The sequence below is a fragment of the Cupressus sempervirens genome, chromosome 5 (genome assembly GCF_028749045.1).
Source record: "Cupressus sempervirens isolate cs-2001-9-10 chromosome 5, ASM2874904v1, whole genome shotgun sequence".
Taxonomy (NCBI): Eukaryota; Viridiplantae; Streptophyta; class Pinopsida; order Cupressales; family Cupressaceae; genus Cupressus; species Cupressus sempervirens.
The window spans coordinates 237,298,803-237,315,025 of record NC_143122.1 but is presented as its reverse complement, the minus strand read 5'-3'; the positions used below and the strand labels follow the sequence as shown (position 1 = coordinate 237,315,025).

The 16,223-nt window shown below is 38.1% G+C and overlaps 1 protein-coding gene across 1 annotated transcript in view; it reads right to left on the bottom strand.

Annotated features, from left to right (window-relative positions):
* LOC149555391 (G-type lectin S-receptor-like serine/threonine-protein kinase At1g61550) overlaps positions 1–10,825 on the bottom strand; it is a 64,747-nt gene extending 53,922 nt beyond the window's left edge. The window contains exons 1-2 of the mRNA XM_089829377.1: positions 10,696–10,825; positions 10,563–10,620 (exon numbers count right to left, since the gene is read on the bottom strand). Of these exons, the coding sequence (XP_089685503.1) occupies positions 10,563–10,620; positions 10,696–10,825 (188 nt within the window). The remainder of the gene's footprint in view (positions 1–10,562; positions 10,621–10,695) is intronic.
* Positions 10,826–16,223: the final 5,398 nt, after the last annotated feature.

The window sequence follows — 16,223 nt, the reverse complement described above, 5'->3', positions numbered from 1 at the left end:
ATGGTCTTAATCAAGTCATGTAAAGGGTCCAAAGGGAGGTTTCATTTGGTTTTGAGAGTCTAAATGAGTTTAAGACCTCATTCCCACATGTGGGAGACAAGTTTGGGTGGTCAAAATTGATTGCTACAAAGGTGGATTTAGTGTTTTCTCTAAAAAAGAGTTTCATTTTACATTGGAAGTCATCTAATATAACCAAAGTGAAGGTGTTTGAACCATTTTGAGATTCTAGAGACGTTGCAAAGTAATATTTCTAGAAAGCCCTAGGGTAAAGGGGCTAGAAAGGAGGGTTTTGTAAAAACCATTGTAAAGTTGATCATGAGACCAAAAAAATAAGAAAATCCTTGCATTTGAGTCATCTCTTAAGACTATTTTTGGTTATCGGAGTTCCAAAAGTCAAGGGATTGTGAGTTTCTTTGTAAATGGCCTTAAACTAGGCCTAGTTGGTAGACTAAAATAGCCAGTTTTGAGTCTTTATAATAGTTGGTATGTACTAGGTGCACAATGCATGGTGCATGGTAATCTAGCCTTCTGGTGTTGTCAGTTTTGATTGTTCTAGAAAATCAGTTTCAGTTTGGTATTGGAAATAGTTTTGAGTTGGAGGACAAATGATCTTGAACAAGGTTCTAGCCTCAACTACTAGAACTCACTCCAGGCTTTCTCCTAGCCTCTTAGGGTATTTCTTCTATACCCTATTCAAAGGGAATCTTCTCTCTATTCCCTTATTACACTAATCCTCACCAATCAACTCAAAACTCTCTTTCACCATGGGATCTTCTTAGTGCTCTCATTGCACCGTTCTTCACAATTGGCTTCCAAGAGTACATTCTTGGCTATATTCAATTCCAAGGCTTGTATTAGGTCTCATTCAATACTTTTTAGGATCACTAAGTGGATTGCAGTATTGGGTTTCCAATTGATTTGCAAATTGCATAGTTAAGAGGGCTAATAGGACTAATAACAAATTAGGCCTCCAAAACTGATTTTTGGCTTATATCTCCTCAAACCCTTAAGAAGAACTCAAAAAAATTTATGATTTGGGTACCCTTTTGGCTCCCCTTGAAGATTTTTTAGGTCTGTAACACCCAGGTCATCCGTACAAGGGATTCCCAAAAATATGCCTATTTACAAGGGTTTCTTGTTTGTATGAATAGGAATATAGAGGGGTTTTCCTTTCACCACTCAAATGGACTCTAATTGACTAATCTTCTAGAATTAATTTCCTTCACTCACCACTCTTACCTTCAATGATTTTGTATTGCACCCAACTGATAGGGAGAGAAGGGATGAATCAATCACTGATTCATGTTTCCAGTCTACCTCTAAGACTTAGGGTGTCCTCCAAGATCACCACATGGATTTATAGGATCTTTTTCAAGAAAATATCCCCCAATTATAAACCCTTCTCCAATATCTTGAGAGGTTTTCACTTCTTGCTACGTGCTAGGCTGCCATTCTCAATGAAGATCATTCAAAACCTTCAATCAAACTAGGTCTTCTTGACCAATCTTACCAACCACTTGTATTATCATAGAAGGAGTATCAAAACCTTTCAATGTACTCCTTTATCATGTCAAAATAGGTTTTTGAAGCCTTCTTCTTTACCGATTTCACCAAATTGCTCCAAAATAGAGCTACAAGGAATCAAAGGACAACCTATTGTCCTATCTTGTTTGTTGGCCAAATGGATTGGTGGAGCACTATCCTTTCACCCAAAGAATCTCCTTTCACTCCTCTTACAACCTCCTTCAGAAACCTACAACAAAATCCACAATCTTGCAATGTAAAATGCTTATTTATTCAACTCTTCCCTAATCAAGCTTGCTTTGGCTCGCCTAGGGCAAGAGATTAAAAATGCTTGCCAGCATTTTGAAGGGCCCTTCTTTTTCCTACATATATTAAATTTAGTGTACTCACTATCCCCAAAAGGCCATACAATTCCTACAGTGGGATAGTGAGTTATCTCATTTTCTTTACAAAGTGTTGTAAACTGGACAACAAACTACCTAAAAACAAAATATTTTTATAAATACCAAATGAAACGCTTTCAAACCAAACTTCCTAAATAAAAATTGTTCTAAATCATTCCATATAACATTATATCTGTTATAGCATGCAAAAAAAATGAAGGAAAACATCAAAACTAAAAAAAACCAGTCTTTTTGCTCTCAAAATGCATGCTACAACACTTGTTTTTTTCAAAATGACAACTTCTTCCTCACTTTAGGGTTTGGAAAGTCATTTATACTTCCTCCTAGGTCTTTTTCTCCCGTCCTAATTTTTTGCATCGGCATCTTTATTTTTTAAAGAAAAAAACTCCAATTTCTAGCAAAGCACAACAGTTTTTCAAAAATTGCAAAATTGCAATAGAGCAATTTTTGCAATTTTTCTTGCTTACATGCCTTTTTACACTTTCAACTTGTCAAATAGGTCACGCCTTAGCAATTTCATGCTAGAGACCCTTTCAAAAAAACTCCTAATCTTTACCAAAGCATCTACATTCAATACACTATCAAACCACATGAAAACAACAACCCTATCAATCCATTAAAGGTGTGGATGAAGGGTGAAATCAGAAAACTGTCATCAAAATGCTTAGTTTGCTCTTCATTCCAATGCCAAAATTCATACAAAAGCATGTAACAACCCTCAAACTGACTTGGATTGGTCATAAATACCTCTTACCCACATGAATCAACAAATCTCATAGGTTTCCAATTGATTCTTCAAGCCCTTATAAATATTTAGCACTTTTTGTTAATGTTGTCAAGCAACTTTGCAAACTTGCAAAGTTGCCAAGTGCAACTTTTGCACTATCGAATGCCCATGGCTAGGTAGATGGGTGTGAAAATATGTTGTTTAAGATCATGATAGAATATTACCATACCCCGTATAGGGACTTGGGTTAGAAATATTGAGAGTTTCTTTGTAAGTGAAGGGTAATTAGGCCTATTTTGTTGAATCCATAGTGTTGGATCAAATAGTTGGTCTAAAGGAACTAAAAATGAGATTGCTATATGTTTTCATACTCCAATAGTAGTATTTTTAACTATAATTTACTTGTATGGGGTTTGGGAGAAATTGGTGAAAATAAGGAATTACCTTATTCATAGCGATACTAAGATCAAGCCTAGATAATGTCCAAGTACGGGGTTTTGAATAAACCTATTAAAGATATGCATTTAGACTATTGGAACAACCTAATTGAGATATTTGAAGACCTTAGAAAGAGTTAGGACAAGCCAATAAATTTGGTAACCCAATTTGAACATTTGGAGGGACCCTTGTGGAGAACGGTAGGTATTTAGTTTAATGGTTTGAATCTATTCCTGAAACAAGTCATTTGCTGAATGTTTATTACTTCTTGGGGATCTAGTGATGTAGGAACATCTCCTTGGGACCCTTTTGAATACTAGAGCACCAGGAGGATGAAGATATGATGTGGTCTTTCATGAAATAAAGCTTAAATTCTTAAAAAGCATATATTTGTAATAAGTCCTAAAAGGACAAAATTGTGAAATTATTGCATTGTAAGAGAAATAGGGAGTGCATAGGTTAAGAAGGGCATTTTATAGGGTCATATAGCTTGTCATATTCACATCATGTCATTTGATAGGTTATAGGAAACAAAGAGACTAAGATGGAATAAGGTAAAGAGAACTGAGACAAGTAAGCAAGTAAAATGCAACCATCTTGGAAATCTTAGAAGCTTTGGAAAGGGTTCCTACGAGGGATGTGCATGAAGAACAAGAAAGTGATGCTTAAGCACTTGAGAATCCTCATGGAGATGATGGAGGGGACTTAGATCTTGAAGAAAGATGGATGATAAGGTTGTTGAAGATATTTCAATGTGGTAGAAGAAAGACAATAATTGATTTCCATATCTATCATGGCAAGATAGATAGTGAAGAGGTTTTGGGGTTGATAGATTCCCAAGAGAACTATTATAATTATGGAGATATAAGTGAACTAAAATAAGGTAAAGCTATAAAAAACATATCTAAGAGGGACAACATTGACATGGTGGAGTAGTGTAATGGAAAAGAGGTTTTGTAAGGGTGGAACAAACATGACCAAATGGTGAAGGATGTGCCTCTTCCATCAAATAAAACAATCCAAAAATAAAGGATAAGGAATAAATTGAAATAAAATGAGATGGGTTTGATGACCTACATAAATGAATTTCACAAGTTGAGCATAAGAGGTGCATTAGATCATAAAGATGAAAATGTTGCAAGGTATCTTAATGGGCTCATATAAAACTTGCAAAATGGGATTACCTTGATTTTTCCTAAGATGCTTAGAGATAGTTTCCAATTGGCTATAAGTGCATAAGATATGGTCAATAGGAAGAAAGAGAGAAAAGAAGGTGGTAGAGGAAATGAAAACAGAGGAAGGGAAAGAAAAACCAATAATATAGGAATAGGACAAGGAAGAAATGACAAGGGTAATGAACCTTTTTTTCTTATCAAAGAGGAGGCTATAGAGTTGGAGGAAGATTTTTTTTAGGTAGAGGAACATGGATTTTTATAGTAAAAGTAGGGAACACATCAATTAAGTGTCAATTAAATGATCAAGGTGAAAGGAAGATTAAGAAGAGGGTCAAGAAGTTAGAGCACATAGAGGTTCAGATCCTTATGTTTAACTAATTTTAGAGACTAAAGGATAAATGTTGATTTTTATAAGGGTAAAACAAAAAAAGTGAAACCAAAGCTATTAATTTTTAGATCACAATATAAGAGTCAAGATAAGTTGTGAATGAAAAGAATTCATCTAGGTTCCAATGATAGTTTAGTTTCATATGAAATGGTGAACAATTTATATTTGGAATGGTCACCACACAATAGGCCGTATAGAGAATCACATGTAAGTAGTGATGATTTTCTTAAAAGATAGATGACTGTGAGGTGACTATCCTGAATTGAATGACATCTATAGGAATTTATTGGAATCCAATTCTATATGATTGTGCTCTACTTTAAACAAATGGAAGTTCTAAGCATTGTAAATCTGTTTCAAGTCATTAGAATGTGACTTCCCAGAAGTATGTACTTATAACTATTTTAAACTATGTCAAACTCTTCATGAAAGCTATGACCCAAATGCATCATCATTGTGTTGAATCTTCTAATATACATCTCCATTAAAATATGTTTTCTGGTGTAGACCTGTAAGGAATTGTTGGTCCCAATTCAGTTGTGTGTCAATATTAGGAATGTGACCAATTAATGCTACAAACCTTAGTATTGACATAATTTAACCATATTGCAGGTTGAATTCAATTGGGTTTGGAAATAAGTTATTATTAACATGTGTATGAACTACCAGAGCAATTCTAAATATAGTAGTTAATAGCCTTCCATGTTTGATATTGAGGGATAATGTATGCACATGCTATAACAAAACTAGAGGATCATATTATATGCAGATTGAAATTTCTATTTGTCATTCAAAGCATAGTAAAAAAATTATTCTAGGAAGTCTATACTAAAAACTATAGTGTACAAACAACCATTACTTCAAAAATCATTTCAAATCAATCATTACATTGTACAAACAACCTCATTGAATATGTCACTTGAACAACCTAATTTCCTTCTTACTTTTTGATGATTGTGATCCTCAACAATTCCAGGCATAAGATGATTAGCATACAATGGTACTTGAACATAGCACACTAATAAATATTGAGGATGTGAATTGATAATACCATTTCAGAGATGATTTTAGCATCTCACGCTTTATCACTTGTGCGCCAACTTTATTAGCCCTCTTCTTTGGTGACTGCAAATGAAGAATTAGCATAGTAAAAAATCTAAGATAAGATTAATCCACTAAGATTAACACACATGGGATGAATATTCATAATCAACTATTAACCCTTTCCAACATTCCAACTTTATGATAATAATGAGTCAAAGTCCAACAAATTGGAATCCTTAGAGAGAACTATATATGTCACTGCCCCATTATCATTAGATCGAGACCTATTTTCCTTCTTACTTTTTGATGATTGTGATCCTCTGCAATTCCAGGCATAAGATGATTAGCATACAATGGTACTTGAACAAAGAGCACTAATAAATATTGCGGATGTGAATTGATAATACCATTTTGCAGATGATTTTGGCATCTCGCCCTTTATCACTTGTGTGTCAACTTTATTAGCCCTCTTCTTTGGTGACCTACAAATGAAGAATTAGTACAGTAAAAAATATAAGATAAGATTTTAAAAATGAGTCCTATTAAAGAATCTAATATAAATTCAAATAATGTATCTAGATTCTAAACAAATAAAAACTAAATCTCATCACTTACACATCATAACAATATGGTCCACCTTAGTCATGTGATAGTCTTGGAGAAGAGATTGTAACATTGTATTTGGATCCAATTGATCACTTTTTATCTCTCTCCCTCTCTCCCTATTCAATCTAGTGAGCCAATTGGATCTACTCGACATTTTAATGTCTCAAGTATTGCCTCATGCTCTGACTCATGAACTTTCCAAAGAATCTTATTATGTGGTTTTCCACCATATTTTTTCAAGTGAAAATTTGATTTGACAACAAGGTTTGAATAATGAAGAATCTTCATCTCTGTTTGCCAATCCTCGAATAACCACAAGTTAGGATTCTTCATACGATATCATCTAAGCCATGTGCCTGTTACAACCACAGCACCGACATGGTACTCTAAACCTTCACCATCAATAATCGAGTGATCCAATTTTTGTTTGGCTTCGACACAATGAAACAAATAATAATTTGTCCCTTATTCATTGTCTTCAGGTGCAATAACAACAAAAACATGGCCTGTAGTGACAAATGTACAAAATATGGTCATTAATTCAAAAAATACTTGGGTAAAAGTTATAAAGTTACATATTGAAATTACAAAGATATATATATATATATATATATATATATATATATATATATATATATATATATATATATATATATATATATATATATATATATATATATATATATATATATATATATAACCAGGTTGCACTAGATCTGACAAGCAATTAAAGTCAATAGACGAATCCATCTCTACCATTTCCAGTGCTTGTGGGGGACGATAGGTGTCAATTGGATCCAACACCCATATATCCCATTTGTCCACCCATTCAGTTGACTCACAGTCATCCCAATTTTTCTCTGCACATGATGGACAATAGCATGCCATTTTTTGTGTGTGGATACTCCATGAACCTGCATCAGAGCTTCTAAAAGAGTGTAACTCACTAGATCCTGTTAGTGTGCAACAATCTTGATATAGTGAGAATTACTTATCAACCAAAAAAATCTACGAACTATAGAATCACCTTCCTTACCTGGACCCATTGTAGAGTTACACCATTGGATGATGGATTTTACATCTATCAATTTTGCTCCATCTCTTTGTACTTTAGTTCTTCATGAGCCAAGGCTCTTTTAATGCATGTGCTTGCACCATCGTACTCTCCCTTACCATGACTAGCCTCTATGAAATTCAACATATATTGAATTCTACACAACCTATGCATCCTGCTCAACCAATAGAACATCCGTGCATTTTTGAATTGAGATGCACAATTGTCTGACCAAATAATGTGCTGAACATATGATATGCCCTTGTTAGCCAAATCTCCATAAAATAGTTGAAAACAACCATGTACAAACTCCGTAGAATGTGATCGATCATCACTAATGTAAAAATGGTACTCCCTCAAAATCTTCCTATCATCCTCTGTACTTGTAGGTGAACGCATGAATGTTATGTGAACAAATATGGAAACCTGTTGAGATGTATAATACTTTTCTTGCACCTCATTTTGTGGTTGTAGTGTGTAGTTCTCTGCAAAATAAACAACTAAAACAATTGTATCCAATGGAAACGTATCCTTGTACAACTTGAATTGCAAATGCAACCATCGAGCTCTATGGGTATACCTTGCATACTCATAAATAATCTTTTCACGAAAAATCTTCATGAACTCATACACTGGAATTTTTTCAATAACTAGATCACATCTTTTACCATGATTCCTATCTTTTAGAGCATATGTCACTGTCTTGAATTTTTTGTAATCTACTATTTCATTTCCAATTGCATGTGTACTATCCATATGTTGACATGTTGATAAAAGTTGCAAAGAACCACAAAATAAGCATGATGTCTTGTAAAATTGTTGGTTGCCCCCTATTTCACATAAAATGTTGGATATGAATTCTCTTGAAGATCTTGGTGGCTCTTTTATGTCACAATCTTGCAAAACAAACTAAGAATGCAAAACTACGCATATCTGCATAAAAACATCAAAATGGTTAGAAAATTCAATATGTAACCTACAACAAGTTGTGTGTCTGTGTGATTTATCTTCACATAAAAAGGTTTACCCATCTCAAAAAATCTTTGACTTATTCGAATTTGAGGATACATACCAATAAATTTTGTGAAAAATTGTGTCCGAGTTGAGTCCAAAAAATGTTTCGCATGTGGCTCGCGATTTCGTCTACCAATCCTCCTTACAACATCTCTTTGATTAGGAGAAACAAATGTATTATTTTTCCAAAAATCTTCGATCAATGATTTTAAGGCTTCACTAATTTCTTTATCGTTTTGTGGTAGTCTACCGCTAAATGTCCATAACTCATTTTTTGTTGGATCTTCTAATCTCTCATGCCTTAGCATGGCTCTCCTTAAGGTACTGTTGTCACTTAGGTCTGCACCCTTGTCCAAGGCCTAGGTGTGAGGACGACCTAGTGAAACATGGAAACAACCTCCAAGCTGTGGGACTTGAACTGCGAGGTTGAGTCTTTGGAGAAGGCTGGCTTCCTCTTACTGTCAAGGCGCACCTATCTATTCTCAGAAGGGAAAGGGAGAAAGAGACCATTAAAGAAAATCTACCTAGTCTAATCTAAGGTGGTGATGCACCAAAAGAGAGTGTTCAGACTCATTTCTACCCATATATGCACTACGGAACTAGGGTAACATTCAAGGTCATACATTCATTCAGACTTGTATCGACCAACAGCCACATACAGATCAGGAGACCAATTGAATAACACCAGGAATGAAAGATTTCACTTGTATATTATTCAATAGGCCAAAGATAGATATAGTATGCAGACCACTGATCTCAACAATACATCAATGAGAGGCAAAATGCTACACATACATGTTGATGGCCGAAAGAGATGATACAGGATATTTTATCTAGCTCAGAGACAAAGGGATTTTACACTGCAAGTCTGCGAGTAGCAGCAGAGAAAATCAGGAAGAGTTGACCCTCACAAAATGTACAAAATTTGCCTTTATAGTTCAGGCATAAATGAGATCTTTTACTGCTGAAATGACCCTGCAACTACCTACCATTGAGTCCTGTGGAAGACAATCATGGAAAAAATCTCCAGAAAATTTGATCTCTTTCGCCAATAATGTCGTGAGAAGACTGAAAACGGTGCCATAACTACGCTCTGACCTGATAGATGGATCAACGGATGGATGAAGTTTCCTTCTGTGTTTTACATTTACTCTAGTAGGTCAAGATTTATCATGGAGATCAGATCGCATGACAAAATCGATTATCTTCGCCTCCTGGTTCATGCATCTATCGAAGACAAAAGGTTAACCAGGCTCCTTATGCGTCAACTAGGCCGCGCGAGCCAATTACATTTCTTTATTTTTCCACCTAGAGGTCCTCCCATGGTTAACCACCCTTCATTGGACTAATTTCACCACCTTGAATACTATCATGACTGTGACGGTTACACTAACCGCCAACCGCCATCCTAGACTGCGCCGACAGGACACGTGTCGACAAGGCGCTGTGTCCCCAACATAACCCTCGCATATCTCTGCCATAGTGCGATGGTGCCTACCGTCGATCGGCCTTGATCCAACAATTATGGAAACTCATCATTCTAAAACCCCTTTCCCTTGTAAATCACTGGGCCCATGGCACATGTGGCACTTCCCTATTGGTCCGACGATTGCTAGCTGGCAACCCAAGACCTGATTTGCAGAGCAACCACGTGTCATCTAGGTGCCATGTCGCTATGCAAAAATTGAGGCCAAATTCCCATAGTGCCATAGCTCCCACTGACAGCGTGCTTTGAGATTTACATGTGTCCCCATCCGATTCGCCACGCCGACTGCACTTACAAAGTACCCGCTGGGGACCCATCCATCTGATAATTCCTTGCCATGATGAACTTTTCATTTGGGCGCTATGTCACCATCGAAAAATACATGGGTTTTCCGTTGGCGCCATGGCACCTCGCTGTATTTTTGAAACCTCCGGGCTGTGAAACTTGTTTGCCTGCCACCATGAAACCTCTGACCTACCGTACTCTATGATCTGCGATCGGACCCATCCCACTCGGCACCATATCTGTAACCGTACCACACTCTGGATGGCACCTGGCGATCTTTGGTGAGACCTGGTCCTGTCGATCCACGTGGCGAATGGTCACCCTGTCGCTATGATAAAATTCGCACATCTCCTCCATAGCGGGATGGTGCCATCCGTTGATGTGACCCAATCCAATGATTGTGGGGACTCGTCGTACCTCGTGCTTTTGCCCTCCATGTCGATACACCTGGCATCACGTTGAGACATGGCCCCACCTGACATGCATCACCAGGGTACGATGTCACTGTCATAAGCCTTGCATGACTCCTCCATAGCGCGATGGCACTTACCGTTGATCTGAGCTAATCCGACGGTGGTCAACGTAAGCCCTGACTGTGTTAGCCGTGCCGACAGGAACTCTAACCTGGCACACATGGTTCCTCCTGACTCGTTGCCGCAACACCTGATTCCGCCGGTCATTAAAACTTGCCGCTGTGACTATTTTCGCCGCGCGCTATGTTGCTATGGAGATTTTTTGGTCGATTTGCGATAGCGACATAGCGCCAAGGGCATTAAGAACGTTTTCCAACCTGTGGAACGCCGAACCCACCCCTGCAATGTGTCGTTAGGATGTCATCGCGCTATAATAAATATCGTGCATTTCCCTTATAGCACGATGGTGCTAACCATTGGTCTGCTTAGATCTGACAGCCAGAAACTTGCAGGTTGTAACATTAAAACACTTATTCGAGACTAACCGTTGCACAAGCCACACTTTCAAAATTTAAATTCTTGGCGGTAAAACCAGAGGTAACAGGTACCTCTACCAATTTTTAATGTTTTTCTTGTATTTTTCATGAGTCAAGCTTTCTTGATTTGGCTACTTACTATTGTCGATGTGAGTACTCGTCTTGTGATATTACTATCTTTGGTGCATGATTTAAAAGCCACTTTGTCATAAGCACTCATTAGATTCTTTACAATATTTTTTTCATTTGAATCGTCCATCGTTCTTAGCCCAAGAATCTTCATGATAGGCCTAAATTTCAAATTTCTCATCATTTTAACAAATAATTGGCATTGACATGTAATATTTAATTCTTCAAAAAATAATCTCCAGATACTATTAACTTTTCTTTGACAAGTACGCTTGGTAATCTTGTCAAGTATTGATTTCAAAATGTTAGTATCGATATCAATCAAATATTTTGGTCTTCTAAAATGAATTCTAGAAGGTGTTCTAATCTCTTCAATTTTCTCAACATTTTGAACATCAATATAAGGTTGAGTGTATTGTGTACCTTGAACTGAAGATGATGTGCCTTGGCAATAAGAATTAAAAGATGGAATATCACCTAATTGAATTGTTGATGTTGTGCTTTCAACATGACATGGTGGAGTGTGTATATCATCGGATCTACAAATTAGAGACTCTTCTACATGAGAGGATGATATGCCTTCAACATTGGAAGATGGTGTAGCAGACGATATGACTCCAACATTGGAGGATGGTGTAGCTTCACAATTCAATTCTCTTCTTGAGCATAACAATCTCATTTGTTCTATTTGTCTTTCTAATTCTTCCTCTTTGCTTCTTTGTACTGGTGGTTCTTGATCCTCTTTGAAATTCAATTCTTCATTATTGCTTCGTAATTTTTTTTGTTCACGTAGTAATTTCATTTTATCTCTTTTAATTGCCAAATCTCTCTCCCTATCTTCATTTGTTTTAATCTTTGGTGTCTTCCTTGGCATGATGAAGATTTCTACATGTCAAATTATTCAAACATCCGAATTACTTAAAATGTGTAAATTACAAATTATTCAATTAAAATAAAAATTATAATTATTTGAATGAATACACAATATATATCAAACGACTTGTTAAATTTCTAACCTTTTTGAAATAACATTTCATTCAAACATACAATTTTCAATGAAATCATTATATATTAAATAACATGTCAAATTATAATCAAATTTGTATCTATATATTGACAAACAATGTTTAAAATGGATTGCACTAACCTTTTCTATACAAGGAATATTCAAAGTCTTCAAATCACATATCCAATGATTGAATTTGGTGTTTGCTACCTTCCAAAAGTGTTGAAATGGTGTTTGCTATGTTGAAACTCATGATTTTTGTTGGAATAACAGAGTGCATAATAGACCAAAAGCAAGAAATGGATGAAATGGGCCCCAAGGTTGGTATTTTACCATTTTTAGGTGATTTGAGATAGTGCATATGCACTATAGCTTGTACACACTATAAAGCGTGTACACACTATAGTGCGTATGCACTATGTGAAATCACATCACTCCCCATCCTCCCTACTCTCTATCCTTCCTAGTCTCTCTCCCCTCTCCCATCCTTTACTCTCTCACTCTCCCTCTCCCACAACCTACTCTCTCTACCTCTCTCACCCTCTCTCCTCTCCCATCCTTGACTCTTTAGATCTCTCACACACACTCTTATCCCCCCTATCTCTCTCCCTCTCCCTCTCCCTCTCCTATTGCCTACTATATCTCTCTCTCCTTCTCTACTCTCTCTCTCCCATCTTGTATGAGCTCTCTCTACCACCACCTACTCACTCTCACACTCTCTCCCATTCCCTACTCTATCTCTCTTACACACACACTCCATTTCCCCCTCTCTCTCTCTCCCTCTACCACTGCCTACTTTCTCTCCCCCATCCCCTACTCTCTCACACTCACACTCTCTTCCATCCCCTACTCTGTCTCTCTCACACACACACTCCCAGCCCCCCTCTCTCTCTCCCTCTCCCACTACCTACTTTCTCTCCCCCATCCCTTGCTCTCTCTCTCCTCTCCCATCCCCTACTCTCTAACACTCACACTCTCTCACATCCCCTACTCTATATCTCTCTCTCTCTCACACACACACACTCCCATCCCCCCTCTCTTTCCCTCTCCCATTGCCTACTTTATCTCCCCCATCGTCGTACTCTCTCTGCCACCCCCTTCTCTCACACTCTCACACTCTCTCCCATCCCCTACTCTATCTCTTTCAGAGATACACACACTCTTATCCCCCCACTCTTCTTGTCTCCCATCCCCTACTCTCTGCATTTGTCACACACACTCCCATCCCCCCTATCTCTCTCCCTCTCCCTCTCCCACTCCCTCTCCTACTTCCTACTATTTCTCTCTCTCTCAAGTTCTCTTTCTTCCTCTCTACTCTCTCTCTCCCATCCCTTACTATCACTCTCTCTCTCCCATCCCCTACTCTCTCTCATGCTCTCCCATCCTGTACGAGCTCTCTTTGCCACCACCTACTCTCTCTCACACTCTCACACTCTCTCCCATCCCCTACTCTATCTCTCTTACATGCACACTCCCATCCTCCCTCTCTCTCTCTCCTCTCTCATTTCCTACTCTCTAGATTTTTCACGCATTCCCATCCCCCCTCTCTCTCTCTCTCCCACTCCCTCTTGCAATGCCTACTATATCTCTCTCTCAAGTACTCTATCTCCCTCTCTACTTTATCTCTCCAATCCCCTACTCTCATTCTCTCTCTTCCATTCCCTACTCTCTCTCACACTCTCCCATCCCGTACTCTTTCTCTCTATCTCTCTCTCTCTCTCTCTCTCTCTCTCTCTCTCTCTCTCTCTCTCTCTCTCTCTCTCGCCCCCATCCTATATGAGCTCTCTCTACTGCCTCCTACTTTCTCTCAAACTCTCACACTCTCTCCCATCCTTTACTCTATCTCTCTTGTAAATAAATACACATTCACATTCCCCCCTTCTCTCTCTCATAGTCCATGTCCCACTACCTACTCTCTACTATCCCCTACTCTATCTCTCTTACATGCTTCCATTCCACCTCTCTCTCCCTCCCACTCCCTCTCCCACTGCCTACTATCTCTCTCTCTCTCACTCTCCCCCTCCCTCTCCCATCCCTCTGCCATTGCCTACTCTCTCTATCTCTCTCTCCCTTCTCTCATTCTCTACTCTCTCTCTCTTTCACAAAAACACACACCCATCACCCCTCTCTCCTCTTCCATCCCCTAATTTTTCTCTCACTCACTCTCCCTCTCCCACTCCCTCACTCACTACCTACTCTCTCTCTCTCTCTCTCTCTCTCTCTCTCTCTCTCTCTCTCTCTCTCCCTCTCTACTCTCTCTTACATTTTCACACACTCTCCTATCCCCTACTCTTTCTCTCTTTCTCTCTTGCAAAAATTTCTATCCCCCCTTTCTCTCCCTCTCCCATTGCCTACTCTCTCTTCCATCCCCTACTCTCTCTCGAGCTACTGTGTCTTCCCCCTCTCCCATTCCATACTCTCTCTCTTTCAAAAACATGCACTCACATCCTCCTCTCTCTCACTCTTCCTCTCCCACTCTGTCTCCCATCGCCTACTCTCTCTCCCCCATCCCCTACTCTTAATCTCTCTCTCCCAACATGTACTCTCTCTCACACTTCCTCTCTCTCCCATCCCCTACTTTCAATATCTTTCCCCCATCCCACACTCTCTCTTTTCCACCCCTACTCTCTCTCACACTTCCTCTCTCTCTGCCCTCTCTCTCTTTCACACACTTGCACTCCCATCCTCCTCTCTCTCACTCTTCCTCTCCCACTCCGTCTCCCATTGCCTACTCTCTCTCCCCCATCCCCTACTCTTAATCTCTCTCTCCCAACATGTACTCTCTCTCACACTTTCTCTCTCTCCCATCCCCTAATTTCAATCTCTTTCCCCCATCCCACACTCTCTCTTTTCCACCCCTACTCTCTCTCACACTTCCTCTCTCTCTGCCACCCCTACTCTCTCTCCCATCCTATACTCTCTTTGCCACCCCTACTCTTTCTCACATTCTCTCTCCCCTCTCCCATCCCCTACTTTCTCTCTATCTCTCTCACACACACATGGCCATTCCCTTATCCCCCCCCCCCCCCCCAGTTCTTTTATGCAATTTAGGTCTTAAAAGTGTGTGCACACTATAGCGCGCACACGCTATTGAGAAATTATGTTTTAGATAGCGTGTGCGCACTATAGTGTGTGTGCACTATAGGGTGCATGAGCTATTGAAAGCTTATATAAACCCAAGCCTAAGGCTTGGTTTTGTCTTGGAGATCCAACCCAAAGATTTGGAGTTTATGAACAAGTCTGAGACATGTTTTCCAGGAAACATACCAAAAATGATTGTTTTTTCTTGTGTGCTCCCCTTCAAGATTCCTCGTGGTTAGGTATCAATAAGATCAGGTTACATAGAATTATAGGTCTCTATGTTAGCTATCTAACCATACAATTTATTTTTAATTTGAACTATTTCAAACCTTTCATCTATAATTTCTTTTGAATGTATGTTCATTTTTTGTCAAAAACCACCATGTACTAATTGGGCTATAGATTTTAGCTCGTTCATCAAATTTTGCAACAACTTAGTTTTTTAGAAACTAGACTCCATTCTACACATCTAAAAAAAATAAAATTTGATTTTAGATTAGTTTTCAATTATTTCTAGGGGGAGCACACAGATATTTCACATTTTTGAGATGTGTCTAGTTAAAAAATTCATTAAAAAAAAAATACACATTATAAAATTACCTGAAAAATCTGGGATAAACTACATAGTGTTAAGTAACTTTTGACTAGAGCGATTAAAGAATTTCAAAAAAAAAGTTAAAATTTTAGGGGGGCCACACTTTGTACTGTATTATGTTTTTTTGGAATAAACAGTACCACTTTTTGTGGCCCCCTTTTTTGAGGACCTAAAACTAAACCATTTTGAAAAAAAATTAGTAGTTTACAAACTAGATTCAAAGGACTATGACTTTTTTTTTTTTTTCATATCTTAAAATTTTGAGCATAAGTATCTTCAAATTCTTGTTGAAGTTCAAAATTTTTAGATTTTAGGAAA